General features: G+C 51.7%; 2 protein-coding genes across 3 annotated transcripts in view; one reads left to right on the top strand and one right to left on the bottom strand.

Moving 5' to 3' along the window:
• The window catches only part of FCHSD2 (FCH and double SH3 domains 2), a 214,936-nt gene extending 204,859 nt beyond the window's left edge, over positions 1-10,077 (top strand). For both annotated transcript variants that reach the window (XM_054576236.1, XM_054576237.1), the window contains exons 15-20: positions 3,846-3,929; positions 4,048-4,225; positions 4,534-4,754; positions 5,736-5,865; positions 6,012-6,094; positions 7,963-10,077. In XM_054576236.1, the coding sequence (XP_054432211.1) occupies positions 3,846-3,929; positions 4,048-4,225; positions 4,534-4,754; positions 5,736-5,865; positions 6,012-6,094; positions 7,963-8,046 (780 nt within the window). In that variant the 3' untranslated portion in view covers positions 8,047-10,077. The remainder of the gene's footprint in view (positions 1-3,845; positions 3,930-4,047; positions 4,226-4,533; positions 4,755-5,735; positions 5,866-6,011; positions 6,095-7,962) is intronic.
• A 6,231-nt stretch (positions 10,078-16,308) lies between these two features.
• ATG16L2 (autophagy related 16 like 2) lies at positions 16,309-27,053 on the bottom strand. The gene is made up of 17 exons (XM_054576139.1): positions 26,930-27,053; positions 26,243-26,345; positions 23,383-23,456; positions 22,861-23,112; positions 22,610-22,675; positions 22,168-22,284; positions 21,087-21,149; positions 20,169-20,277; positions 19,692-19,797; positions 18,992-19,062; positions 18,631-18,702; positions 18,404-18,524; positions 17,974-18,079; positions 17,269-17,418; positions 16,987-17,034; positions 16,766-16,867; positions 16,309-16,436 (listed from the first exon to the last, which is right to left on the bottom strand). Exons 3-17 carry the CDS (start codon positions 23,454-23,456, stop codon positions 16,349-16,351), a joined length of 1,545 nt encoding a protein of 514 aa, XP_054432114.1. The 5' UTR covers positions 26,243-26,345; positions 26,930-27,053; the 3' UTR covers positions 16,309-16,348.
• Between the last annotated feature and the right edge of the window lie 458 nt (positions 27,054-27,511).

The raw sequence follows: 27,511 nt of genomic DNA, 5'->3' as shown, positions 1-27,511 counted from the left end.
CTCCCCACTAAAAGTTCATGGAGGCAGACACCTTGTCTGAGCTGGTAAAGCTTGTGTATGTGTCTCCAGCACAGAGGACAGTGCCCGGCACATAGTAAGTACTCAGTAAATAATATTGGGAAGGATGAATGATATAAGAAAGGAATGAACAAATGAACCCTCCCCTGGCTTGCATGCTGATGCTTAAAGGACAACAGCAGAGGATGGGTCTGGAGAGAATCTTCAGCAGTCAAAACACAGGGCAGCTTCACTCCTACCATCCCGGTCGCCGGAGAGCCAAAAGTTGGCAGTATTTACACATCGATATTGGCAATTTCCCGACTTTTTAGTTTAGCATCCTTTTATTATATATTTAAATTCAATGTACACTATTTTGATAATCTTTTGAAAATTTGAAGTCACCTTCTGAGACACTTGAAAAGTTGTTATAGAATATTGTATAAAACTAGCTCTGGGAATGTTTTCCCTCTCACCTCTCAATAGTATATTTACTTTCAAGTTCCAGAATTGAAATTTAAGATCCTTAAATGGAGAAGGGCCCTACGTGTCTGAGTGATTACACAGACCCCCCATTCACCCCCCATTCCCTCTATCGGCATATCCCAGGCACGTCTATGTAATCAGTTAATCACTGAGCATTTATTGGGAGCCCATTTTGTGATAAGTTTTGGGGATGCAAGAATGAATGTGACATAATCACTGCCCCCCAGCAATGGATAGTCTGGGGGAAGTGATTATGAAACTGAAAAAAACAGAATATGTATGAAAACATTTATAGTAGAGGTGAAACCGCTAATTCTTCCTGTGATGGTAGGGAGAAATTTTACAGATGAAATGGCATTTAAATTAGGTCATGGATAAGATCTTCCTAGGTACAGTGAGAAGGGAGGGAATGGGAGGAGCCCTCTCAGCAAAAAAGAGCAATAGAGACAGACACAGTGTGATGGGGGTGTGGGTGTTTGGGAAATTCAGTGCTGCGTGAGCATCTAGGGTGGGGAGTAGAGCAGCTGGAAGTAAAGACATTTGCTGGCAAGTAGTAAAGGGCCTGTAGACCAGACTGAGGTTTGCCTTTTATCCTGTCTGGGAGGAACCATTGGATGTCCTAAAGTCAGATTGGGCTTTTAAGAAGGTAACCCTGGTCCTCATAAAGATACTCTAGAGGATGGATTAGAATAAAGAGAGACTAACTGTTAGCCTCATAGTGATTCCTCTAGTCTAGACCAGCAAAAAAGGCCCGCATTCATCTTGTGAAAATAAAGAAAAGCTGTTTAAGGAACAGATTCAAAAGCCTTAAAAACACTGATAACTATTCAAATAATGTAACAATAACAAAATATTAAGATTCAAAATATTAATTCAAAATTACAGTAGTTTTTATGTAAGAAGAAATGCTGTGTTATGACAAAAGAAGGAGATTGTATGTACCTTAAAATCTCAATTATGCCCATTTCCAGCAATGACATACGTTACTTTTATTTTCAGGAAAAAGCATAATTTTAAAAGAAAACACGACATTTACAGAGACAGTCAGCATAATTGAGGGCAGGCTGCTGCTGGAGTTCTGGCAGTCACTAGATATTAGGACTTCAGAAGGCAGTGGGAGACCATGTCTTTATTTAAAACTATTTACCAACACTTGCTGTCTTTGGCTGGGGTGAAAAGAATTACATTCCCTTTCAGTAAGTCATTCTGGTAGGAAATCCACAAGGGCAAACAACTAACCAGAGTACCACGGTAATCAGTGTTAGAGGGATGCGTTCTTGTAAGAACGAGAGTAGAAGGGAGCAGCCAGCTCCTTGCGGGTAGCCTGGGAAGGCAGGAGCTGGGCCTCAAATCGTGAATAATAATAATCACTACCATTTATGAAGTAATGTGTGCCTGGTACCATAAATTTTTTTCTAATCCCTCAGTCCCTATAAGGAAGATATTATCAACTAACCCATTAATTCAACAAATATGACTTGAGCACCTTCCATATACCTGGAGAACTAGGCCTGAGGATAGAGCATTGATCAACACAGAGGAAAATCTGTGCCCTCATGAAGCTTACATTCTAATAGAAATAAAAAGAAAACTGGAGTTCAGAGAGGTCTGATGGTCACTTTCCCATAGAAACAGGCTGAAGTTGTACTTGAACTCCCAGTAATCTAAACCCATTCGCCAGAAGGGAAAGAGGGAGTAGGGCCTGCTGGAAAGACTGAACGGCCTGGTAAAAGCACAGAGGCAAGGAAGACGTGGTGTGTTCAGATAAGAGGAGATAGTGTATTCGGACCAGAACATCAAGAGACCATGGGGACCAGACTCCATAGGGTCTTGAGTGCTGTGCAAAGGACCTGACCTTTTCAGGTGGAAGAATTGGTTACTGCTTGAGGGTGGTGTGATCAAGATAGCATCTGCTTATATAACAGTATTGGACAATTTGTGTGGACCTTCGTGACTTTTTTAAAAGGACAGCAACATATTTAAATGTGTTCTTTCCTGCTTTGCTCTCACACACACTGAAGTCTGGTTGTATTGGTACTTTTTACGTCTTGCCATGGAATTAGGAAAAATATCTTTGTTATACAGGTGCCTTTTGCTGGTATACTCAAGGCATAGTGTGGTTTCAGATTAGCAAAGAAATTAACATTGGAAAAGTTATTGAGAACCAGGGAGTTTTTCCCTAATATTTTGAGGTCAGAGGTAATTTACTTAACATTCTGGTCCAAGAGTAAATATTTTCTGTGATTGGTGAGCCATTTTCAATACTATTGTTCTGTCTAAAGCAATGTCCAGAATCCGGGTTTGATTAAATGTTATAATGCCCATGAAATGGAAAATGAGTCTTAGGAAAGTACCCGTTTTCTTGCCTTGTTTTTGCTTGTGTAACTTGGAGATATTTCACACACTGAGACTATAAGATCTGAAAAACTACATGGACTCAGGTGATAGTTTTAACTGATCTTGGGGCTTGAGGGGAGCTTTTAAGACTGCTTGCTAGAGGGGAAGAAGAGGCCAGCAGGCCCCTCCCTGTGTACGGCGATGAGCAGGTCCCTGCAGGAAACAGAGCCACCTAGTCTCCCTGCGGCCCCTCTGCAGAGCCCCCACGGGTTTGCCCTCAGACGCCGCAGTCCCCAGGTGGCGGTGCTGGTGAACCCCGCTGTCAGGGGTAACAAAGGGCACAGTCAGCGGCCTGGGCATCAGTCCAGTCTCCACGGTTAAGTTGGGAGTATAACAAATCCAAATTTTGACAAATCTCAATCATTTTGTTTCCTACAACTTTCTTCTCTTGGCCACTGTTTTCCGGTGGTTCCAGGTGAATTCTAGGCGCTGCCCCAGCCGTCATCCCGCTCATGCACATAGTTCCTTGCATTTCACAGCGCGCACTCCATGGTGGCCCTCTGGTGCGGTTCTAATTCAGTGCTTTCTCCTTTGCCTGGGCTTCCCACTTCATCATGGCTCTGTGCTTGTTCATCCCACACTGCCTCCCCAATCCTCCTGAGAATGGCAGCGTTGTCATTTTAAAGAAATGGAGGCATGAAGAAGTTGAATGACTCGGCAGTAGATTCGGAAGCTGGAGCTGGAGCCCCGCTCGCTCCTCTTCTTCCAGGGGTCTGCGGTGCCCGCTGGACCTGACGGCCTCCTCAGGAGCCTGTTCCTCCAGTTTTGGTTGTGGCTCTATTTTGTTTAGTTTTTTAAAGTAAAACTTCACCTCGTTATGATCGTTTTACGACACTCCCATTTTTACGTTCAGTACATCTTCAAAATCATTTCAGTGTTTTGATCCCCAGTTTTTGTTATGATCAGCTCACATCTGCTCTTTATCTAACCTTTTTAATTTTGTCCATGACCATCCTACATTGCAGGCTTCTCAACCAGATGAGTTGACCATTGAGGAACATGAGGTGTTAGAAGTGATTGAAGATGGAGATATGGAAGACTGGGTAAAGGTATATTCCTTTGCTCATATCACCCCTTCTTGTGACATTTGTAGGAGTGTTTTGGTTCTTGTTATGTCCTATCCAGATTGGGTGTGCAAACCTGTTTTGTCACGTGTCTTTTACTCAGGCTCGAAATAAAGTTGGTCAAGTGGGGTATGTGCCAGAAAAGTACCTGCAGTTTCCCACCTCGAACAGTCTGCTGAGCATGCTGCAGTCGCTGGCTGCTTTGGACAGTCGGTCACACACATCCAGCAATTCCACGGAGGCCGAACTCGTCTCAGGCAGCCTCAACGGAGATGCCAGTGGTAAAGACTGAAACAAGGCGCTCTTTATTTGGTCACGGTTGGCCCACACTGTATTCCCTGGAGTCAGCCTTCAGGACGTTAAAGACCACAGCTCTATTCCTGTCGTGTAACACGCGTTTTCCTTTATTCGGTCCCATTCGTCCTTTACAGTAGAACCCTAAAGTTGAGCTTTAGTGACTAAAAATATTACAGCTTTACTCTTACTCTGTGCAGTGCTCGTTCAGTTGTCGCATGAGCATAGGGGGTGGTTGCGAAAGTAACCCGGCTGTCATCGTGCTGACCGCATTTTTCTCTCTCTTGCTACCTAGTCTGTTTCGTGAAAGCACTTTATGACTACGAGGGTCAGACAGATGATGAATTATCTTTTCCTGAGGGAGCAATCATCAGAATCTTGAACAAAGAAAACCAGGATGATGATGGCTTCTGGGAGGGGGAATTCAGTGGACGAATTGGCGTTTTCCCATCGGTGCTAGTGGAAGAGCTCTCAGCCTCAGAAAATGGCGACCCTCCGTGGGTGAGAGAGATCCAGGTACGTGAGGAGGGAGAGAGCTGATTTAAGGTATTTAAAGGAAACGAGTCCCGAGGGGCCAGGTGACCCACACACGACGGGGCTGTGGTCTCACCCTCACCACTCCAGCCCTCATAGGCCAGGTTTCTGCAAAACGGAGTTTGGGGAAGCGGGGACTCTGGTCGGGGTCTTGTATGATAGCTGTGTCGGACCTCTCCTGTCCCACATTCTGCTCTCTGAATCCACTAACCAAAATGCTAAATTGTATGTGACGTACGGAAGAATCGTTTGGTGGAGGAACAGAAACAAACAAAAGGCGGGAATGTGTTGTCACTGTGATTAGTTTATGTAGTAAAATTTTTAGCTTACTCCTCTCCCCTCGCTGTCAGAGCCTCCCTGCCGGCCCAGGTCGTGCCCATCCGTTTTCAGAGACTTGATGAGCCTGCCAGAGCCCCATAATACTCATGTGGCCCTGAGCGGAGCTCATCATAACAAAGCCCGCCTTTCCAGGAAACCCTGAATTCGGATCTGTCACAGCAGGCCTGGTAGGTCCAGGACCATAAGGAACATGTCTTGTTTGTGTGGCATTGTGACCACTTAGCCTGACATTTATAAAACCGTCAGAAACTCAGCCAATTATTTTATTTTTCACACAAAAAATATATAACTTGTCCCCTTTTTGTTCTTCACTGAATTTACTGACTTGACTAATTTTGTATGTTTTTCGTAGAACTCTAGAGAACTCTGACTTGATAACTGTTTAAGATGAACTATAATCAGTGGTATAATGAGATCTGTGAGAGCAAAACGTTAAATGCAATACAAAACTGAGGTTTGGCGTGGTCAGTCTAGGCTCGTGTGCTTTTAACAAGTCTGACAAAAAAATGTCAACAGTCATAACTTAGCTCCAGAGCAAAGCAGCTTGTCCTCATTAGTCAGAGAAGCCAGCTAGCCTGACCTTCCTGAGGTGAGCACCTTGTAACCTCCTTCCCTTTACGGCAGATCTCTCCATCCCCCAAGCCGCCCGGCTCCCTGCCTCCTCTGCCGCTGTATGACCAGCCTCCCAGCAGCCCCTACCCCAGCCCAGATAAGAGGAGCTCCCAGTACTTCCCCCGCTCTCCTTCAGCAAATGGTAAGGGTTCTCCTGGACATGGGTCAGAATGGATTTTCATTCAGAAATCCACCTGTTCACCTGAAGAGCAGACAGACCCGCACTAGCGTTCTTCTCATTGCTCAGCGCCACAAGTAAAATGAGTCTTCTTTGGTTCTCTCCCTTAGAAAACAGCTTCCATGCCGAATCGCCAGGATGCCCACAGGCACCAAGGCCTGCTCCTGAGACCTCACATGGCAAACTGCGACCTGTAAGGCTCTTACCTGGCAGGGCTGTGGAATGCATGGTTCTTCCACATTGAATTTAGAAATTAGCATTTCCCCAAGGCCCCTGTGTTGTTGCTGCTTCCCCCGTGCGAGGGTGAGGTGGGTTGGGGAAGGTAAAAAGAGCTCTTGAAAAGGAAGAGTATAAAAATAAAGGAAGGTCCAGGCTACAACTGGTGCTTTTTTCTGAGTCAAGGTGAGATTCACGATGATAGCTGTGAAAGTGTATTTAAATTGTAACAAGCTCTGTGAACATTAAAGTGATCTAAATGTGAAACAGAAGCACAGTTTTTTCAGCAAGCATTTATTGAGAACCTATTTTCCAGGCCTACATTTGTGCCTTCAAGGGATGCTGAAGTTAGATAAGATACACTTCATGCCCTTTTGAGGTTTGAAAGCTTCTGTTCGCAAGGAAAATCTACTCTGCTTACTCTTCCGTCCCCGCCCACCCCCCCTCACTGTGAGGCTCCTCTTGCTCTTCCCGGGTCATAACTTTCACATGCTGATACGGTGCGCACTTAGCAATTCTGTTTTCCTGGACCCCCTTATCAGCATTTGACAGTACTCCTCAAGCCGCTCACTTCCTTTTGTTTGTTCATTCAGCAGATGTGTACTGAGAGCCTTGTAAAGGACTTGGTTCTTCATCCTAAATGTGATAGGAGGCCAATTGTAAGGTTATAAGCAGGACAGTGATATGACTAGTTTTGCATGTGAAAACATTATGATGGCACCTAAGAGGGGAATGAATGGAAGGTGGCGGAATGGACTTGGGGAGCCATGAAGAGGCTGGAGCAGTGGTCCAGGCAGGGGAGGTGGTAGCATCCGGACTTGTGGGAAAAGGCACTGGAGAAAAGTGGGCCCGTGTGTCGCACCAGCCTTTCCCAGTTCGCTCTCTACCTCTCTGGCTCTTCCTTCCCATTGGCTTTTGCACGCTTCTGTGCCGCTTTCCATCTCTGCTAATGCTTCTTAGGGTTCTGTCCGTGGGCTGCTTCTCTTGGAGTCATTAAACTCCCTCTCCTTGTGTAATCTCATCTACTGCCACAGCTTTGATAACTATTTACTGACTACTCCCAGACTTATAACTGCCAATCTGATCTCTTCCCTGAGCTCCAGACTTGCGGACATCTCGATGAGTATGTGCCATGCCCCCAGAACTCACCAAAAGTGAGTTCATTATCCTCCCTCCCAGTGCTCTCGTCTCTCACAGTTGTCACCAAATCCTGCCAAGTTTCCCTCAGAGACAGCTGTCAATATTTCCACTTCTCTACTCCGCACTGCCGGCGCCAGTTCCTGCTAACAGTAACTTGCATTCTAATGACCACAGGAATCTGCTAAGTTGTCTTATCTATACCTTTGCCCACCTCCACTCTTTTCTCCAAACTGTTACCTAACTCATTTTCACCCATCTGATAATGCTGTTTAAAATCTACCAAGGACTCTCCTGCCTACAGAATAAAGCTCAGATTTCATGACTATTCCCAGCCTCCTTCTCTAGTGTTCTCTCTTGCAGCTCTCCTTCCAAGACATGCTCCAAGGTTTTCAGCTCTCCAAGCACTGCTCTCACTTCCAACTCCAGGCCTGTGCTGTGGACCAGGCTTTTAGGGCCTTAGCCCCTCTTGTGCCCATGAGGCTTTCGGCCCAGGCAAGAACCTGATTTGTGGGTGTCACATGTCATCCAGAGCAGTAACATTCTCAGTGTGGGAAGGAGTGAAAATTAGGTAGAAAGACATCCTCAGAGCATTTCTGAGACTCCTGGGGGCCCATGTCCTTGGATGAATGACCAGATGGGGTTTGAATGCTTCATTCAGGCACTAAATTTGGAAGCTGACAATTTGTGCACTTGTTTCCTGCTCAGGTCCGGGCAGCGCCCCCTCCGCCTACGCAGAACCACCGAAGGCCAGCAGAGAAGATCGAGGACGTGGAAATCACACTGGTGTGATGATGGGTTTGCCCGTCTGTCACTGCTACAATCAAGGCCAGGCTTGGAGTGTGGCCAGTCTTGCTTTTTTAGGCACCTTTGCATGATGATGACTCTTAAGCAGAGCAAACCCAGGAGGATTGTTTGTGACCGGGTGGCCTGGTGGACTCCTCCCACATTTTGAATATTTTGTGCCTTTTTTTGTTGTCATTTTCTATGTCATCTCTCCTACCATAGCACAAATCCTAGTGGGCCCTTGAAACAGAGGGGAACAGCCCTCGTGCCTAACAGTGGCCCATTTTTATATGAGACTCAAGACCAGGCCTCCTTCAAGGCACAGTCACAGAGATACTGATCATGTGCACTCGTACAGTATATTACTGTGGCCACAGGATGTGGCAAAGATTCTCATCTGCAAGTGGCTTTTGCTCATCTGATTAAAGTTAATCAGATCATGTTGGCTACATAGGAAGCAGGAGGAGGGATTTCAGGGAGGCTGGCTCCTCCCCGCAGTTAGTCCCGGGACTGAGAAAGTGGAACCTTAGCGGAAACAAGTGGACTGCCCTGAGTTTAGCGCCAATTGCATTAATGCACATCTCTTCCACAACTAACAGATCTAAAACAATAACAGTGTCTTTTGTATTAATATTTATGCCATTCATTTAGTATTAGTGAAGCTAATCTGGAGGGGCTGAACTAGTAGCCAAATCTCGTCCATCACATAGACTAATAGAAAGGAGGCTGCGGCTAAAGCAGAAATGGAACTTCCAGATCTGAAGTAAGCCGATTTAATGTTCTTATTGTATTTGGGTATTTCTCGGCTTAATATTTGCAGCACATAGTCTTCTGACCGATATCCTCAGAATTTGAATGTCTAGATAAATTGGGGACACATACTTGCCTTGTTGAGCACGTCTACTGGAGAGCCCCTAGCATCATTTTGTTCCCAAGCCAGTATACTGGCCCAGCCAGCCGGGCTGTTGACGGGTCCAGAGCAGCGGTCAGCCCCAATGGAAAACGCAGCTTCCCAGGTCCCACTGACCTGACCTGTCCTTGGGAGGAAGAACCTGTGGCTCATGGAGGAAACCAGCTTCCTGTGAAAAAGGACTAAAGGATTGCACGCCCTGCACAAGTGCAAACGGATGAGGAAAAGACAAGTTCTGCACATCGTGGAGCGAGCCGGGGGTAACCCTCCCACGGGCGAGCAAGCCCACCGCAGCGGGTGTCCCGGAGTCGGCCTGTGTGGGCTCCCCACCTCCTATGGAAGACAGGGAATGCATTACCTAGCAACCAAGGGATATTTGCCAGTGGCTTTTTTTTTTTTTTTAAGAAATCAAATATGCAGAATTTAATCTAAAAGTTGTATTATGCTTTGAAAACATGATCCCTCCTACCACCCTGAAAACTTGAAATGCTCGCCAAATGTCCCCATGGGATTTTTTTAAGGTCATAGCTGAAGAAATTTTCAGTTCATCAGTTGATCATTTCAGTGACAATACCCATTGATGAATCTTCTCTGTGATTTGGGGTTTTGGGTTTCCTTTTCGTTTTTGTTTTTTTGTTGTTTTTGCATTTCTTAACCTGTTGATCTATTTGAGGTCTTTTTCATTATCAAACTTATTCTTAAGTTTAAAAAAATTAATTAAAAGGGTGATTTTTTAAGAGTTTAAGTTTGTCTACATGTTAAACATCTGTAAGGCACTTTAAAAATCTTCAAAGTGCTTAAATTAGGCAGATCTTGCCACCCAGCCTTGTGTTCTCTTTAGCTAGCCAAATTGTCCTTGAATCTGAGTTTTCCACATTCTGAGAGGGTTATTTGAAATTTTTTGTTATATTTTAAATATTTTTTTGAAGAGCTGCTAATTTTATTTTAAAAAAAACAAAGTTGTAAAAATAAGCCTCCTTTTTAAAAAGAACCCCTCCCTCCAGGACATGGAACCCAGCGTCCCGGTGCGCGGGCCAGCCCAGTGGGCGTGCCTGTGTGCAGGTGCGCTTCCTTTACAGTGGCTGTACAAAGTTTGTATTTATTATGTATAAAATGTTGAGTAATAAAAAAAATGGAATTACGTTTTCTAAGTTTACTTACAAAAAGACTTGAGTAAACAGACTTTTCCAAACAGACAAAGCTTCTCATAAAGAGACACTTCTGGGCCCTCCTTTTAACCATACAGTGGATGCAGAGAAGGGGAAATAAATTAATCCATCCATGGGAAAAATGGTCCCCGATGCCACCCACCTGCCAGGCATAACATTCTGGATACTAGAGATAATAGTACGTAAGTGTGACCTTTGCTTTCAAGGTTCTTTTCAGGCAGGAGGAGGACAGGTACACACGAACATGTGCTGGAGAGGACAGCATGCTGAGGGAGCTGAGCATAGAGCCGATTCTGCAGTTGGAGAGATGAGAGGAAGGCCACTGACGCCCCCTCAGGGGATGTTACTGCTGGCTTCTAGGAAGGGGGAATTCTGGACTCCTGCCATTTCCTCAACCTCCTCCCTAAGGAGTGATGAATCAAGCAAAGGAGACTTTACTGGTCCAAGGGGTGGACAGATCCCTAGTGAAGGGCCAAGTCCCTCTGACGGCTGGTCGGCCACACTGAGGCCCAGGGCTCAGCATGTTTGCAGAGAGGCCCCTCAGCTCTCCGCTTCCCAGAGCTGCATGCGTGCGAGGGGTGTTCTCCCAGGTGTTCTGTGGGCATAAAACTCATACGTAGACACATTGCTTTTTTATATAAGTGGAACTGTAAAATACATTTAGGTTTACCTCTTTCTTTTTGGAGGCTACATTGTATTCCATTATTCGGGCATATTTAAACAGTCCTGTAGTGATGAATGTGTAGGTTGTACCCATTCATTTACTATTAGAAAGTTGAAATTAACATCTCTACATAATTCTTTATTGTTCCAGTAAAAATAGTGGGTAAATTTCTAAATATGTAATTTGAGAGTCAAAAAGGTATGTGTATATTTAATGTTTTTAGACTTTTGCCAAATTGGCCTCTAAAATGATCGCATCCACTGACACTCCCTCCAACAGCATAGGCGATGGAACATGAACTTTGGAGTCAGAAGGTCTGAGTGAAATCCTGGCTCCCACTTGACAGCATCGGCATTCTCATCGGACACCTGAGAGGAATACCGTGGATCCAGGGCACACGAAGTGAGCGGCACAGGGCAGTCACCACAAACGTTCCTTATCATCACCTCTTCCACATTCGGCAGCCTCTCCTTCAAAACCAGGGTCCTCACTGCTCCTCCAACCTCGATAACAGGGTTGTCGTGAGGTCCAAGGGGAGATGAGTGTGGGAAAGTGCTCCACCGTAAATATGAGAAGGGCTGTCAGTGCGCCTTAAATATCACTGCCATCTTCTGCCTTCCCCTGCTAAGGAAAGCTGCTCACATTTGAGACTGCTGTTGGCATCAGAGGCTTAGTCTGTGACCCAGGAACAGAGTTAAGCTAATGCCCCACCCCCAATGTCATAGCTACATTTTGTCCCCCTCCATCACAGAAGCTAACTAGTGGAATCAAGTCATATTCACAGCATGTCACCTAGATCCCTTTCCTCTCAGACCCTCCAGCCCAGCCCACGTGCACGAGCCAGACAGATGCAGGTGAGAGGCTGTTATCTGGCCTTTGCCCTGCTGCCACTCAATGGGTGACCTTTCTCTCTGAGCTGCCACATCCCGAGCTTTGAAAGGAATAAAATCAGATGGCCAAAAAGGACTTACTCAACTCTTAATGTTCTAGATAAGTTCACCCTAGATGCAGAATGAGAACATCACACAAAGACGCTGCAATATTTGAGAACGAACTGATGTACACAAACTTCTCAGGATGGCCAGAAATTGGCAATAAAACCCAAGCCACTGGACTGTCCCCTGGCACAAAGCAAACCCTCGTCTTCCAGGTTGTGATCACATCCCAGGCTGCACTCAGCTGTTTACTTGCTGCCCAAGGAGCCCAGCCATAGCTTTTGGTGTGAGGCCAATAACCGCCTAACCCTGTCTGAGTGGCTTTATGACAAAATCTGGCTGTTCTGAATCTGTGTGTTTATTTTGCTCATTATTCAGTTTTTCATGAAAAAAATACAAGTTACAGCCATTTTAGTTAAGGGATTATCATTTGTCCCAAAATCCTACAACTTGACACAACCAGTATATTTCTTCCTAGACTCTCCCTGTGTTTGCTCTGCTCCTGCTTGATGTGCCAAGAACCCTGTGAATGCCAAAGAGCATCTTGTTCCTGGACCATTTTTCTGGTCCCACTGGCCAAAAAACAAATGTACTTCTGCCGTGTCTGTTTCAGAGAGCTCTGGTCTGGGAATGTTTTTCTGGAATATTATCCAGAAACAACAGAAGTGAACCCACGTCCTTTCCACATTGTGTGCCAAACACCTAAGCATCCTCATTCTTACACCTACTTGGCTCCTGTGAGGGGCAGGGAAGAGCAGATCAAACTCCCTGTATTCATGTCCCTGGGCCACCTCAATGAGCTGTGAATTTAGGCCCATCCTCTCACCTTTCTGGGCCTTCCACATCTGTGAGGATGAAAAGATAGTACAAACTTCCTGAGATCCAGGAGGATCTACTAAGATAATGTACAGATAAGCTGAAAAAAAAGTCACTAGTGGGTGTGCATCCAGAGAAAGAAAACGGCCGCACCAACGTGGTCTGAGTCTCAGGTGGGTCCGTGCCTGGTGCCGCCAGGATTCCTCCAGAGAACATCTTAGGCACTGGGACTACCACTATCCAACTGCCATTTGTCCCATCAGCAAACTTGCTGCTCCAGGCCATGTTCTGGGCACTGGTGACACAAATGACTCATATTCACCCATCACCCAGGGGCTCACCTCTGGGGGGGGAGGCTCAGGAACAGCAGACTCAAGCCAAGGTGCCTCCCAGGACAGGAAGAGGACGGAGGGGTAGTAGGAGCCCAAACTAGGGTTTCTCCCTCTCCGGTCTCAGGCTCCTAAGGTCTGGGATCAGGCAGGGCAGGCAGAACAGCCCCAGCAAGGAGCTGGGTCACCTTGGGCGAGGCCCAGAGCCAAGGCGGCAGGGAGACTCACAGATGAGGAGACTCCTTACCCTAGAAGACAGCGATTCACCCAGGGCCTCAGGCAGGCAACTGGGAGCAGAACCTAGAATCGAACCTCGAGAAGACCAGGCCAGCCCTTCTATGCAGAACCTGAATCCAGTTTTCAGAAAACGGAATCCGAGGCCTGGGTTCTTATCCCAGCTCTGCAAGGTGACCCCGTGCAAGACCCGGCCTCCTCTCTGGGAAGCAGCCTGAGCACCTGAGTACTAAAAGCCTGGAGAGTGCTCGACACTGAACACCTAAGTACCAGCGAGTGAAAGCCCGGATCCATGTTCAGCAACAGGGTTCCTCCCCAAGCCCCGCTGAACAGGGACTGCGGAGGCACAGCCTCCCCGGTGGGACAGTGGCAGCAGCAGCTCCGAGCATTTGCCCCACTCGGCCTCTGCCCGCCCCTTTTTCCAGGCCCACCTCGCCCCTCTTGTGCCTCGGCCTGTCTCTGGCTCCCCCAGGAGGCATTCCTTCCAAGTGAGTTAAGGTGTGGGCTCCCCGAGGTAAGGCAACTGCCCCCCCAGAGGGTGTTACCAGACCTGGCCCGTGAAGAGGCAGCTTAGGGGGAGGGGAGGGGTCTCTGTTCCCAGAGTCTAGTCAAATCCTTTTCCAAGCACCTTTTCCAGGTTCTCTGAGCAGCCTTCACTGCAGTCTTGTGAGGTGCTTGCCCCAAATGGGGGAGCTGGTGACAGCCTCCTGTTCGCCTTACTCCTGTGGCCCTGCCTGTCCCTTACTTCAAAAGACACTAACCTTCCAAGCTCAGGCCCAGGGCCCAGATGGAAGAGATGCGGGAAGGGATTTAGGCTGGGCATACAGCAAGACTCGCCCCTGGCAGGGGCACGGGGCGCCAAGCGGCTCTGCCTAACTAGAGCCAGGGTTCTACATTTCTTGTTTTAAAATGTAATCGTCACCACCCAGCTGGGCCAGCTCTCTGATCTCACATCACTTAACCTCAGAGCCTCGATTTTCTTACCTGTGAAAGACACACCTACATCACAAGGTGGTCGGAAGGAACAGAGATACTGCAGGGGGAGCGCAGAGCACCGGGCCTGGCAGAGGCAAGCACTGGCATGGAGGCTACTGGAAGCGCTGGTTTTTCCGGCCACAGCTCCCAGGACAGAGAATGGCCTCAGCAGATACTAGGCAGCTGGTGCCTCCTGGTGGCCACCAGGAGTCAGGGCATGAGGGCTGCTAGGCCTTCATTAATCTTAGAACGCTGGACTCCTAGTGTCTTCAACTGCTTCACTTGCAGAGTCCTTGAGCAGGGGAATTTAGCCACTTACACATTACCTGAGGCTTTCTCTGTGCCAGGCCTGATAACCAGGAAATACCTGGTTATCCATCCCGGCTTCCTCCCAGAGTTCTCTGCCGAAAACGGAGGGAGGCAGACACAAACAGGGAGGGGCACAGGCTGGAGGAGGCCCCTGGCCAGCCTGGCAAAGGAGGGAGAGCTCCCAGGGAGGGAATCCCGAAGGGCGGATTTGAATTGGGGCTGGGAGGGAAGAACACACTGAGTAGAGGGAAAATTACATGCAAGACACATTCAGACTAGCAAGGAAATGAAGATGCAGCTGAGGCCAGCAGGGCAGCTCCGAAGGCTTTGAAGTCCATCCCTAGAGGCAGCGGGGGAACTCCAAGTGGTTAAACGTGTGACCATGACACCTTAGACAGTTATGATGGCAACGAGGGGACTAAGTGGGGTGAAAGCAGGTCTAGAAGGTGGCCTGCAGTGGCAGCAGTACTGGAGAGGAGACACGGTGGCCTACTGCGTGCTGAGAGGGTGCGCAGTGCGAGGGGAGGAGGAGCTTGCTTCGTCGGCAGAGATGAGGCCGAGGAGGCAGCTGGGGTCACCTAGAGCTCAAGGGACAACTGGGAGGCCAAGAGCAGTGAGAGATCTTGGAGTCAGCAGGTTTGGGTATTTAATCAACACTCACACAGCCTTTGACACGTGCCGGGAGCTTTACAACAATCGTTGAGGTGTATACTGTCATCCCGTTTTACACAGAAAGAAACTCAGGCACAAAGACATTAAGTAACTTGCTCAAAATCACTCAGCCACTAAACAGTGGAGCTGAGATTCACACCCAGACAGTCTGGCTGCAGAGTCCAGGCTCTTGGCTCTCTGCTGCACAGCCTGGAGGTGGATTCCAAAACCCTGGCACTGGCAATGATCCCCCAGGGAGGCTGTAAGATGATAAAGAAGGAGGCTGGCAGTTCTGGACTGAAGCCTTTGACTCGCAGCTGAGCAAGTCCCCAGAGGTCAGCCCCCATCACTCAGGACAACGGCCATGCTGCGGACTCCTCCACGGGCCCCAGGTTGGCGAAGGAAGCAGGTGCCCAGGCTCCGCCCTGTTGGGTCTGCCTTGCCCCGCAGAGCCTTGTTGTGCAGATTAAATTTGGTGCTGATGTAAGCGAAGGCCCAGGCCCAAGCCCCATCTCCTGCCGCCCTCCAAGACTCACAGACACACAGCGGCCACTCCCCGCCCACTCCAGCTCTGCCTCTGGAACAAGAGCTTGGCTCATCTAAAGGCAGGCCTGGTGTAACAAGTACTGGACATCACTCTCCAGTTTGTTAGAGCCCTTTCCAATGAGGCCCTTCTGTGCTGCCTTCCCTCCTCCCTCCTCAAACTCCCATGGCCCCTCCTCAGCCTCAGTCTACCCTGGGTGCCTGAGGAGGGCCCAAGGTGTTAGTCTGGCCTCAGGACCAGCTTGGACCAAGGGTGAAATTCCTGTGGCTCCAACCGCCACTGCCCTGTGCTGCCCTTGGCCTCTCTTCGTGCTGTCTCCTCGGGCTCAGGCACGGAGGCCGGGCCGGCTCTGCCCAGCTCTGAATAGGAGGAGGGAAGGGGGCCAAGCCTGGGCTTCCTCGAGCCACCAGCCCAAAGACTTCTCTCTCTGTTCCCTAAATGCCACAAAGAGGCAAGCAGACACCCGTTTAGATGCAAATTTTTTTCCACTTTTGGCAGAAAAAGCGAAGAGACAAAGATGAACAAAAAGTACTACAATCTACATACCATTCCCCCCCCCCCACCCCACCCCTCCGCCGCCAATCCACACTTTGTTTTTAAACAGGCCAGGTCCCGCCAGGCCTTCCTCCCCACTAGATGCCCTGAGGCCACGCCCACCCTGCCCACACCCCGCTGGGGCCCAGTGGCCCTGCAGCTCAGAGGAGCAGTGGGAAGCTCTTCCTGGCTTCAGGCTTCGGACGACAGCTCCAGCCCAGGCCACGGAAATCATGCCCTAGCGCCAGAGCACTGCCTTCCGGGCCTGGTCCACGCTCACCACGTGGCTCCCAGAGTAGCACCAGGCCACAGCATTCACAGCAGCGCTGAGGAAAGGGAAGGCCGGGCTTCAAGGGGGTGTCAGGAGCTGGGCCTGCAGCCTGGCACTGCCCCTCATTCCTAGGCAGTTTGAGGCCGTCTCTGAGCCTGTTTCCTCACCTATAAAATGGGCTTACGGGGCATGATGAGGAGGGGCCCAAGTGCATGTGGAAAGGCACCTTGTGAACTGTGAGGGGCCCCGGGAGGTGGAAGATACGGAAACAAGGGCTGGGAACTGCAGGGCCCAAGCACGTCAGGACCTGGAACTGGCTGCACAGGGCTGGGGCAGCAGCGGCCCTGAGGCTAGGGCGGGCAGGTGGGGGGTGGCCATGCTCACCAGTGGGGTCCCCGTAGGCTACTCTCCAGTTTCCCAGTGTCTACGTTCCAGATATAAAGGGCTCCATCCCCGGAACCTGCCAACGCGTAGCTTCTGTCTGGGCTGCAACGGCCGCAGCAGAGCAAGAGAGAGGAGATCAGAGGCGAGGACACACAAACTGACACAGAGACACAGTCAGACGGGGCACACTTGGACACAGACATGTGCTCTCACAGACACACCTGAACACGGCTTTGGTCCAGTCAGAGCTGCACTTGAAGCCATCAGCGCTGAAGACAGATGGAGTCGGGTCAGAACAGAGTGGCCGCCAGTCTCTGCCCGCACCCAGGAACTTCAAAAGATTCCTCTCTCCACCCAGGGGTTGGGCACCTCAGCAGGCGCCGGCTCAGACGGGCCTCCAGGGAGGGCTCCTCGCTGACAGGCCCTGACAAGCCTTTTACAGGGGACAAGAGGTCCCGCTGCCCCAGCCAAAGCCACAGGGTCTGTGGCCAGGAGGCAGGTACCTGAACACCTGGCGGATATTGCTGACTCGCACGTCGATGACCTTAAGTGTGTTGTCCCGGGAACAGCTGAGCAGATGCAGATGATCGTGGCTAAGGCTCAGGGAGGTGACCCGGCCCTGCACGGGGATGACCTGAGTGCAGCGGGGGGCCCTGAGGAGCCAGGACAGAGAAGGGCATGAGGAGCAGCTCCCCCTGACAGGGCCACTCCTGACAGGCTAACAAAGCCCAGAGGCGCCCCTGGTCTCAGCACCCTGGGGCCGAGGCTGACGGGGCCAATCTCCACTGCAGCCAGCCCTCTCCCACAGGAGCGCAGGCAGCCCTTGACCCGGAGCCAAAGCTGGAGCCCCTGAAACCTTTGGGTCCCAGAAACACATGCCAGAGGCAAAGCAATGGAAGTCTGTCTTTATATATGTGACAGACGGAGGCTGGCAAATGGCAATCACAGCCCAGGAAGAAGCCTGGGGCAGGTCTGGCCCTGGCTCCACTGTAGGCTTTTATTTTCCATTCAAGCCCAATGTGCGGCTCTTAGGTTTAAAACACAACCAAAACTTCTGTTCCTTTTGATTAAAAAGTTGTAACTAAATGGGAAAGGGGGCTTCTGGGTGTCGGTTGCCAAGCCCAGGCAGAGGCCAGTGGTTGGAAGGAGAGCCACTAAGATGGAGCCCTGCCCCTGTGCCTCTGCCACACAGAGCCCCCGCGTGTCACCTGCTGTCCCAGAACCGGATCTTCTGGTCGCTGTGGCCGCTAATGATGACGTGGTCTCCACACACCACATCGTTACAGTAGGAAAAGACATTGATGGTCCTGGAGCCTAGGGAACAAGGGGCAGAGCCCCAGCCTCAGAGAAGGGTCGTCAGGAATCAGCCCACTAGACATGGAAAGCTGAGGCCCAGAAGCCCCAGAGGGGCAGTGTCCTCCCAAAACCAGAACCTAAGTCCCCTGCTTCCCAGCCCGAAGTCTGCGATCTCCAAGAAACAAGAGAAAGCACCATGAGAGATAGAGAAGGAGGGGCCTTGGGAGGTTTCACCCCAAATGCCTGTGAATTTTGGAACTACTCCCAGAAAGCAGGCCCAGGGCGCGGCCCAGCATGGGGGTGGGGAGGGGATGTGTGGTGGGGTGGGGGGCTGGGCCTCACAGTAGGCACGGCCGAGGTCCCACTCCTTCACTGTCCGGTCTCGACTCCCAGTCACCGCCTGGTGCCTTGTTAGCTTGAATTTGGCGGCTGTCACCTTGTCTGTGTGTCCAGTCAATGTCTCCTGCCCCCCATCACAAATATGGATTCAAGGGCATGGTCAAGACTCCATAATACCACACTCCCCTCTAGGCCCAAGACATGACCCCGGACCCCCCGGCGGACCTCACCTTGGACTGTGCCTCTCCCACCTTCCAGAGATGAGCGGCCCGACTATAAGTAGCTGCCAATACCTGGGAGCCCTGGAGAGATGGGAGTAGGAGAGGTCCTGGACCTGGACCTGGCCAGAGGCCACATCCCTCAGGCCACAGGCCTGGGGCAGGGCTGCCCAGGAGCACCCCAAAGCCCGGGTGCCCCCGGCAAGCAGAGGAGCCTCTGGGCCCAGGGAGGAGCAACTGTGTAGGAGCCTGAGGGCCCCGTGCCAGGATGCCCAGAGAACCATGTGTTTCTTGGGTCCCAGGGCCTCCACCTGCCTGGGGTGGAGACTAGGAGAGGGAAGCATCCCCTGCCACCGGGGCAAAGTCTCCTCACCGAGGGGTCAAAGTCCACGCTGGTGATGCTTCCGCTAGCTCCTTCAAGGGTTTGGTTGGCCTCCAGGCGACCTGGGGGGATGGGGACCAGAGAAAGGAACAGGTACAGTGAGGTCACTAACCTCACAAAAATGAGGAGCTGGGACCAGGAATGGGAAAATCAGTTTTTCCCAATTTAGAGGACAGAATTGCTTGGCCCCAGGGGATAGCCAGCCATTTTACAGGACTAAAGATGACCAGAGAAGAGGGACTGCCCCTAGGCCACACACAAGCCAGTACCAGGCCAGCCAGAGAGTTGCCTCCTCTAGGAAGCCTCCAGGAGCCAGCTCTGACCTCCCAACACACCCCCCTCTACAGAAACCAAGGTAGTTAGCCAATGTTGGTCTCCTCACTGAGTTCTGCAAGTTCAAGTGATAACAGAGGAAGTGGCCTAGGGAACCCCTGCTTCTCCTTAACAGAGGCCCTCTGAACTCCACCGCCCTCATCCTGCAAGCCTGGACCCCAGGAGCTAGAAGGCTCTACCCTTTTCTTCAGAGAAGTGAGCCCAAAACTCTTGCCAAGGGATCATCTGGCCACCACTCACAAGAATGTTCCAGGAGAGGGAACACAAAGAGGTCAAGACCTTTGCTCACCAAGGAACAAGCTGAGGGTAGGGCCTGGGGAGAAAACACTGAGTTGGCCTGCAGGGGAGGGACCCTCACCTCCCACGACATTCCAGAGGTGGATGAGGCAGTCAGCCCCTCCTGTGGCCAGGAGGCTGCTATTGGGACCAAAACGAACTGCATTGACCTCAGAAAGGTGGGCGTCCTGTGGGGAAAAGGGGAGGTTGGTGCCCCCGATCCTTGCCATAGAGGCCTCTTTGTGCCCATTCATGGGCTCTCTCCCACGTGCACCTGTGCACACAATAGTGTTTCATCTTGTCGGCCTGGACCCCTGCAGCAGCCATCCCGACGGTACCCCATACTCCCCTGAATGGTCTCCTGGTCTCCCAGCCTCCTGTCTCTCCCTCTGCAGTCATGCCCCCATTACAAAAAGCTGAGGGGTTCCTACCCCAAGCTGTGGCAGGAAAACTCCTGTTCCTGAGGAGCCCCACCCTGCTTTCCTGGCCGCCTTGGACCACTCTTGGGGCCCACGTCCCCCCTATCAGCACCCCCACATGGGGCCCAGCTCTTCCTTACCAGCACATCCTGAGCCCAGGTAGGAAGTCGGGCAGCTACGCACACGGGGATGCTCTGGTATCGCTGCTCAGGGACTCCCCCAATTGAGTGTCCTCTCCTCTTCTTAAAACTGGAGGAAGAGGGGGATAAGGAAGACATTCGGGAAGGCCTTCTGATATGGGAGCCGCAAGTCCCCCTGAGGCAGCGACAACAGAAAGCAGACACAGAAGGCAACAGAACATGGCCAGAAAGTGCAGGAAGCACAGTCCCCAGCCCAGCCTCTGATCCCTGGGGTCAGTGTGGAAACAGGAGGAGCACAGAAAAAGGCACAGAGACAGGGCAGAGTCGGTGGATGCGGAGAAAGCTTGGGGCTGAGGTTTCAGCTCTGGCCTTGCCACTGCTTGGCTCTGTGACCCTGAATGAGTCCCTGACATTTCTTTTTTTTTTTTCCCCCCCTTACCCAAGGATATGTGTTTATTGATTTTAGAGACAGAGAGAGAAACATCGATGCGAAAGATAAACATTGATTGGCTGCCTCCTACACATGCCCCAACTAGGGATCAAACCCGCAACCCAGGGATGTGCCCTGACCAGATATTGAACCTGCAGCCCTTTGGTGTACGGGACACTGCTCCAACCAACTGAACCGCCTAATCAGGGCAAGTCCCTGACATTTCTAAACCTGTTTCCCAACTGAGTGAATTTCCTATCCAGCCTAGGGCTGGAGCTCTTGGTCCCCCATGAGACAACTGGATGAGGGACAGAGCCTGGAGGTTAGCCAAGCAGGAGCTGAAAATGAGGCCATGCACCCCTGGGTCTCACACAGGCTGCTGGACAACACGTAGATGGACTGACTGAGGCACGTACACAGATGAAGCCTGGGTACCCCGAACCTGCCCACAGGGCTCCAAGGTGCCCTACCCCTTCACACACACTTACTCCAGAAGCCCCTTCATCATATCCACACAGTGAGACAGTGTCAGGGAGGTGGCAGAGGCAGACCTGGGGCAGAATCAAGAGAAACATGCTAAGGGACCAGACGGTGGGTGTGCAGACAGCAGTCATTCAACCCTCCTCTGCCAGAGACCCTGGGGCTCATGGCGCCTGGAGCCCAGGAGAGCGGCACGGCCCAGAGCAGTCCCATGAAGGTGCAGGCAGAGAGGGAGTTGGCAACGAAGTCCCCCCAGTTTTTCACCATGATGGTAAGAACTGCCTCATCACCCCAGCTCCCTGCCATGACCAAAGTTCCTGGGAGGCTGAACTGAGGCCTATGGAGGGGTGGCGGTGAGGGTGCCCCCAGGCGGGGATAGCACACAGCTGGAGGCAGGGCATGGGAGAACCGAGACCTGCGGAGACCTCAAAAATGCCCAGGGATGCGTCCTGGGATGAACTGGCCCACCAGGGCTGCCGAGGGCTTTGGGGACCAGCATCTCACGCCCTTCCCCAAGGTTCCTTCGCTGCCCTGAGGCCCGGACACCAGTGACCTGCAAAGAAGAGCTGGAGGAGAGCCTTCAGCCTAGGGGACGGGGCAGGGAAGGGCAGTGTCAATGCCAGGCAAACCGCGACAGACGGGCAGACTGAGGGGAGGGGCACAAGGACCGAAGGCCCCGTCAGGTCCCACAGTGTGAGCTCACATCCACACACGCTCGGATGTTCACATGCATCCATTCATGCTCACCCAGGGCTGCACACTCGTGCGCTCTCGTATCCCTGTGTGTGCATACACATGCCTGCGACAGCTGAGCCCTGGGCCATGCCCACAGGTTCCCTCCTGGTGACACCCCTTCACCAGCCAGACACCCCACCCCCAGAAATCTGGTCCTGGGAATGAAAGAAAGGGGTGAGGGCATGGGTTGGGGTTCCTAAGGTGGCACTGGAGGTCAGACCTGTCCTAGGAGGTCTGAGCTATATATATACCCCAGCATCTCTCCAAGGCCTCTCTCAGCCCAAGAGCGGGGCCGAGGTCCTATTGGAAGACTCTCAGGTGGGGCCCAACTCAGAGCTCTGGGACAGTCCTCACCTAAAGGGCCGTTTCCACTTCTCACCAGCCTCATTCTCTAGAAATTGTGGCTCAGCAGGCACGGTCAGAGTCATCTCAGCCTTCTCCTTGGTCCCAATGCCTGGGGTGTCTGGGCTCCTGGAAGAGGGAATGGAGCTCAGGATGCCAAGGGACCCCAGGCCCCACATGGTGAAGACATGCAGCCCCCGCAGGGATCTGTATAGGCACACATGTGACAGCCCACGTGCTGGCTCCCATGACCACACGTGTCTGCTTATGTCCTGTGGGCTGTTTCCATGCCCCCTCCCTACTGTGATTGTGCACACGTGCTGTCAGATGCATGGGTGGCCCGAGGCAATTGTGGGGCAAGGTAGAATTGGAGGAAGCGGCCCAAAAGCAGGGCATTCCAGAACACAAGGGTCAGAGCCAATATCAAAGGCTCTGGGCGTCTCGCCGCTCTTACTCGCTGATGCTCACTGTCCGCTTGGCAGCCTTCCTTAGCTCCTGGGACACCCGTGCCTGCTTGGCCCTGTGGGGAGAAAAACATCATGGGATTCAGGTGCGGAACGCTGCCACCTTCCTGCAAGGGCTGCGGTGGACACCCGCCTCCTGACAAAGGTGCACGGGGTTCCCGCCCCAAGGAAAGGATGGGACGCTCTCCAACAGGCGGCAAAACCGCTCTCCTCCTTGAGGCGCAAGACCCAGCGCCCTCACCTCTCGCGGCGCTCGTTCCGCAGGTTGCGCTCGGCAGCAGCGCGCGCCTTGCGCTGCACAAGCCGCTCCAGCAGGTCGCGCGCCTCCTCCTCGAGCCTGCGCAATGCCGCCTCCTGGAGTCCCAGGTGCACGCGCAGCGCCTCGTAGGCCAACCGCTGGGCTACGTTCTGCGTCCGCTGCGCTTCCACCTGTCGGATCTGCTGTGCCCGCACCTCCTGCAGCTGCGCCACCTGAGTCTCCAGAGCCGCCAGCCTGGAGCAGAGGGCGAGCCAACGTCATTGCCCGGTGGGAGACGGTCTCAGAGCTGGGACAGATCGTGGCCACGCGCCAGCCAAGTGGCTAAGGCAAGTCTCCCACCTAGCCTATCCCCTCAGAGTGCTGCGGTTCAGGTCTGGGGACGGGGGAGAGCTGCCCGGCCCTGCTGGAGACACGCGAGATCATCGTATCCTCCCTCCCCTGCAGAGATGGCCCCGAGCCTTTTGGAGGTGGGTGCAGTCGCTCTGGCACCCGCCCGCACCGTACCTGCTGCGCCGTTCCTCCAGCTCGGACTCCAGGGCGCCCAGGGCAACGTTCTTTTCCACCGCCTGGTAGGCCATCTGGGGGGTTAAGGGCCAGACAGGTGGGCCTCTGCGCAGAGCTTCCGCCAAGGTCGGCTACGCCACCCACCCACCCACTTAGTGAAAAGCAAGCTGAGGTGCAGGTGGACTTAGTGTCTGGCACGGAATGCACTGGTACAATTAAAGGGCCTTAGGCTCTGGAGTCTAACACTTGAATTTCAAACCTGTGACCCTGGGGGAGTCATTTAACCTCTCTGAACCTGCTATTTCCTTACCTATGAGAATGATATTGCTTACCTAATAGAATTATATGTTAATAGTTCTTAAATAATGGTAAATTTTTAAATATAGCACTTATGTGTTCCATTTCTTGTTCTGAGCATTCTACACATATTAACTCTGAATCCCCATAACGTCACCATGAGGTAGGTACTGCCTTTCTCCCCATTTCACAGAGAAGGACATCGACACAGAGAGATTAAGTATCTTGCCCAAAGTCACACAGCTAGGGGGCAGAGCAGATATTGGAACCCAGACCACCTAACTCCGTGCTCCAGGTAAAGGGCTGGTCTGGAGGAGGGGTTCGAGGGATGTGGATTTTGTTCCCTACCTCCCCCACCCCTGGCTTACCCAAGCCTAGATCCTGGAGAGGAAGAAGGAGCCCTGAGCAGAGGCACACAGGCTAAGAACAGGAACGGACTCTTAAGAGCACAGGACCCAGACTGAATACTGGGTCTGAGGGTCATCTCATCTATAGCCCAGCCTCAATGAACAGTCCTTCAACCAAGAGCCAAGAGAGCTGGGGAAGACACCGGGGTAAACTTCAATTCCCACCTTTTGGAGCTGAGGGATCAGTGGGAGACACGGATCCCAGGCAAAGTAGTTCCCACCAGTGTGGCAGAAGGAACATGAGGAAATAACCAAGGCTGGAGACTCTAACCTGTTCCTGTGTTCTTTCTCACACAGGCCTGGTGAGGGGTGGATTGCGGAGCAAGGCTGGTGCTGTCCGCCCGCACCGGCAGGACTCCCGTGTGCGTGGGCCTGGGGAGCAGCCCTGTGCACGCAAGGCGGCGAGGCCCGCTTTCATAGCTGGCCTGGTTTGTAACATTTATCACCCTTTTCACCACTAAGCAATCTGACCGCCACTTCTGCATCTTCACTTGTCATTTACATTCATTGATGTTTTGGTACTGAATTTTTTTTTATTTGATACTTTTCAAAATTCAAATAACATAGATGGAAAACAGATTGGTTGTTACCAGGAGTTGGAAAGGATTGGGGGAAGAGGGGTAAGTTGTGACTAAAATAGGGTAGCAAGAGAGAGATCTCTGGTGATGAAACAGTGCCGTATCTTAATGTTCACACAAATACACACGTGACAAAAACACAAAGGACTACAGACAGTTCATACCAATATTGATTCTCTGGTTGTGTGTGCTGTAGTTACATAAGATGTAACCAATGGGGGAAGCTGGGTAAAGGGTACACAGAACTTCTCTGTACTACCTCTGCAGCTCCCTGTGAATCTATAATTATTTCAAAATAAAAGGTTAATAATAATGATACATGTTTGTTGTGATATATGAAATAATACTAATAATTAAAGGAAAGCCCCTCCTCATCCCCTGGCATAGCCAACGGGAGCTGACTGGTGTGTGTCCAGTCTGGGTTAGAGACCCTCGGGGTGCGCACAGCCTACAAGGGGGCTCAGATACTTGAGAACCGCTCCTCAAATGTCAAGTTGTAACTACATCAGGACTCTGAGGGAGAGGCTGTCACTGGGTTCACAGCCCCATTCCCACACTGGTTGGGCAAGTGACTTGGCGTGCTGTAACTGGGTAGGGGTTTACGGGCCCATCGGTGCTGGCCTATCAGTAAACTCATACCCAGTTACAGGCCAGGTCTTGTTTATTACTGCATTCCCCGTGTCTTGCATATAGTAATTGTCAGTAAATATGTGTTGAACGGATGGAGAGCGCAGAAGATGGATTCATGTGGGACAGAGTTCAAATCCTGGCTCCTCCTCTCTAAGCCTCAAATTCCTCTGCAACCATAAAGTTGTGGAGAAATTAGCTGAAATAATGCTTAGCCCAGTGCCTGCAGGGAGTCGCCTCAATGTGACGTTGGCCACATTATTATGAGGGCGATGGTGAGTCTGACTTTAGATGTGAAGTCCAAAAAAAGCAGCCGAGCAAGACAGTCTGGGTTAGAGACAGGTCTGGGGGTCAGCAAACAAAACCTCTGAGGCTGTGGGAGTGAGTGAACCTACCAGAGCTCCAAGGAACATCGACATGTAAAGGAAGAAGGACAGGGAGGATGGGAAGGAGCCAGACAAAGAAGTTCAGAAGCAACAGGTACAGAAATGAGAGGAACACCAGGAGAGTGTGGTGAAATAAGCTGAGAGACAGCATGCGGGGTCGGGGGCAGCAGTGTGCGGTGGAGGCGGTGCACCCTGCCATCGAGGGGGACCACCTTACTCATTTAATCTGTAAGTGTGTATTGAACATCCACTGGTGGTAGGCCCTGGGGTTGGCAGGGTAAGCGGTGAGCCCTGGCTGGGCCACCAGGAAGGAGGGACAGAGGCCGCCTGGCCCCTGTGTACCTCGCGTTCCTCCCCAAGCTCCCACCTCACTCCCTCCAGCTGCTGTTAGAGCCCACTTCATCCTGGGCTGCCAGAGCCAAGCTGGAGAACACTCTGACCATCTGGCCTCCAGGCACTGGACTTGGGGAATGTCCTCCTTTTGCTGGCTTCCTTGGACCACATCTTCCGGCCGCCGAAGATCCTGACCCCACGCCATTCTCTCTCAGACCCCTGCCCAGCCTACCTTACCACAGTCCAGCTGGAGCTCCTCCTTCTTCTCTTGCCATTTCACCCTCAGAGTGGCTGGTGACGGGACTTGGTCTGAGTCAGACCCCAACTCCTCCTCCCTGCCAACCAATCAAAAGAATGGTACTCATTGTCCCTCCATTCACCCAGGGGATGTGTATGAAAAGCCTGAAACCGGGGCCATGAACATTCTGCTGAAGAAGGTGGAAGTCAGAAAGCCAGTAGAGGAAAGAGCATGTCTCCAGAAATTGAAGATGTCCACGATTCCTCAGCTCCTGGTGTTCCCCAAGCCTTGGTTTCCATGGTCAGGACCCTCCTCAAGAAGCACCTCCCAACTCTGCACCCCAAACCATTCCCGATTCTCAGCTTCACTCCCTTTTTGGAATAGGTAGCAAGACCCTTTTGATAGGCATCAGGTAAGGAAGAGGGAGACAGACAGAGAAGGGGAAAAGACCAGTGTGGGGGCCGGAGGGGAAGGAGAGGGGACAAACGCAGACATGGACTGAGATGGGTGGGAAGGACATTCTAAGTAGCTGGCCTGGGGGAAGGCTGAGGAGCTAGCATCCCCTCTCCTGGGTGGCAGCCAGGGGCTAATGAGGTGCCAGGGAGAGAACCCAGCATAGGTGATTGGGGCTGGGCCTACGCACAGGCAGCCCATTGTGACCATGAACACAAATACACTCACCAGGGGCCCTGGTGGGGAGCAGGAGTGACATCATTTGGCTCTGGGTGCAGCTTCTCTGAGAACCGGGCCAGCAGCTCAGCCTTCTCTAGGAGACGGTTATCTAGGGGTGCAAGAGGGTGAGCCTGAGGCAAAAACAGACACCTTCCAGCAGACTCCAGGCATACAGGTTACCTCTCTGGCTGGGAGGACGGTAAGAGCCCAGGGGTGCAGAATGGGAGAGCTCCTGGCAGACTGAGCACTACCCCTTGCTTAAGGGCTTTTGTGAAGCCCTATCAGGACCTTCAGCCTTGGCACAGCCTCCTCACAGCCCTAGCCCTCGGGTCCTCCCAGAAGAAGACCTGCTGTCCCAGGGACAAAGAAGGACAACCACCACTGGGGAAGAAGACGGCTGGGCATTGTCCAGCCAAGGTCCCTGAGAAAGGAAGGGGCCAGGGATTGATCCCCCTGCCCCAGGGCAGGGCCTGGACCCAGAGAGCGATGAAATAGAGCTTCACCGGCCTGTGGCCTTACTTCCCCTAACTTTTTGGACTAAAAAACAATCATGACTTCCCCAGGTTGGTGGAAAGTTCCTCTCTCCCCCTT

This window comes from Pteronotus mesoamericanus, unplaced genomic scaffold (genome assembly GCF_021234165.1).
Source record: "Pteronotus mesoamericanus isolate MK-2021 breed Mesoamerican mustached bat unplaced genomic scaffold, CSHL_Meso_final contig_33, whole genome shotgun sequence".
Taxonomy (NCBI): Eukaryota; Metazoa; Chordata; class Mammalia; order Chiroptera; family Mormoopidae; genus Pteronotus; species Pteronotus mesoamericanus.
Note: the sequence above shows the minus strand (reverse complement) of the source record. Positions and strands in the feature narration are given on the sequence as shown.

Excerpts from the sequence above, each read along its gene's own strand:
- ATG16L2 (XM_054576139.1), bottom strand. The coding sequence starts at position 23,456 with ATGGCCTACCAGGCGGTGGAAAAGAACGTTGCCCTGGGCGCCCTGGAG. Across the intron at positions 23,113-23,382 it reads CTGGAGGAACGGCGCAGCAG|GCTGGCGGCTCTGGAGACTC; the intron begins GTACGGTGCGGG and ends CCTCTGCTCCAG. Across the intron at positions 18,703-18,991 it reads GCGTGGACTTTGACCCCTCG|GGCTCCCAGGTATTGGCAGC; the intron begins GTGAGGAGACTT and ends CCATCTCTCCAG.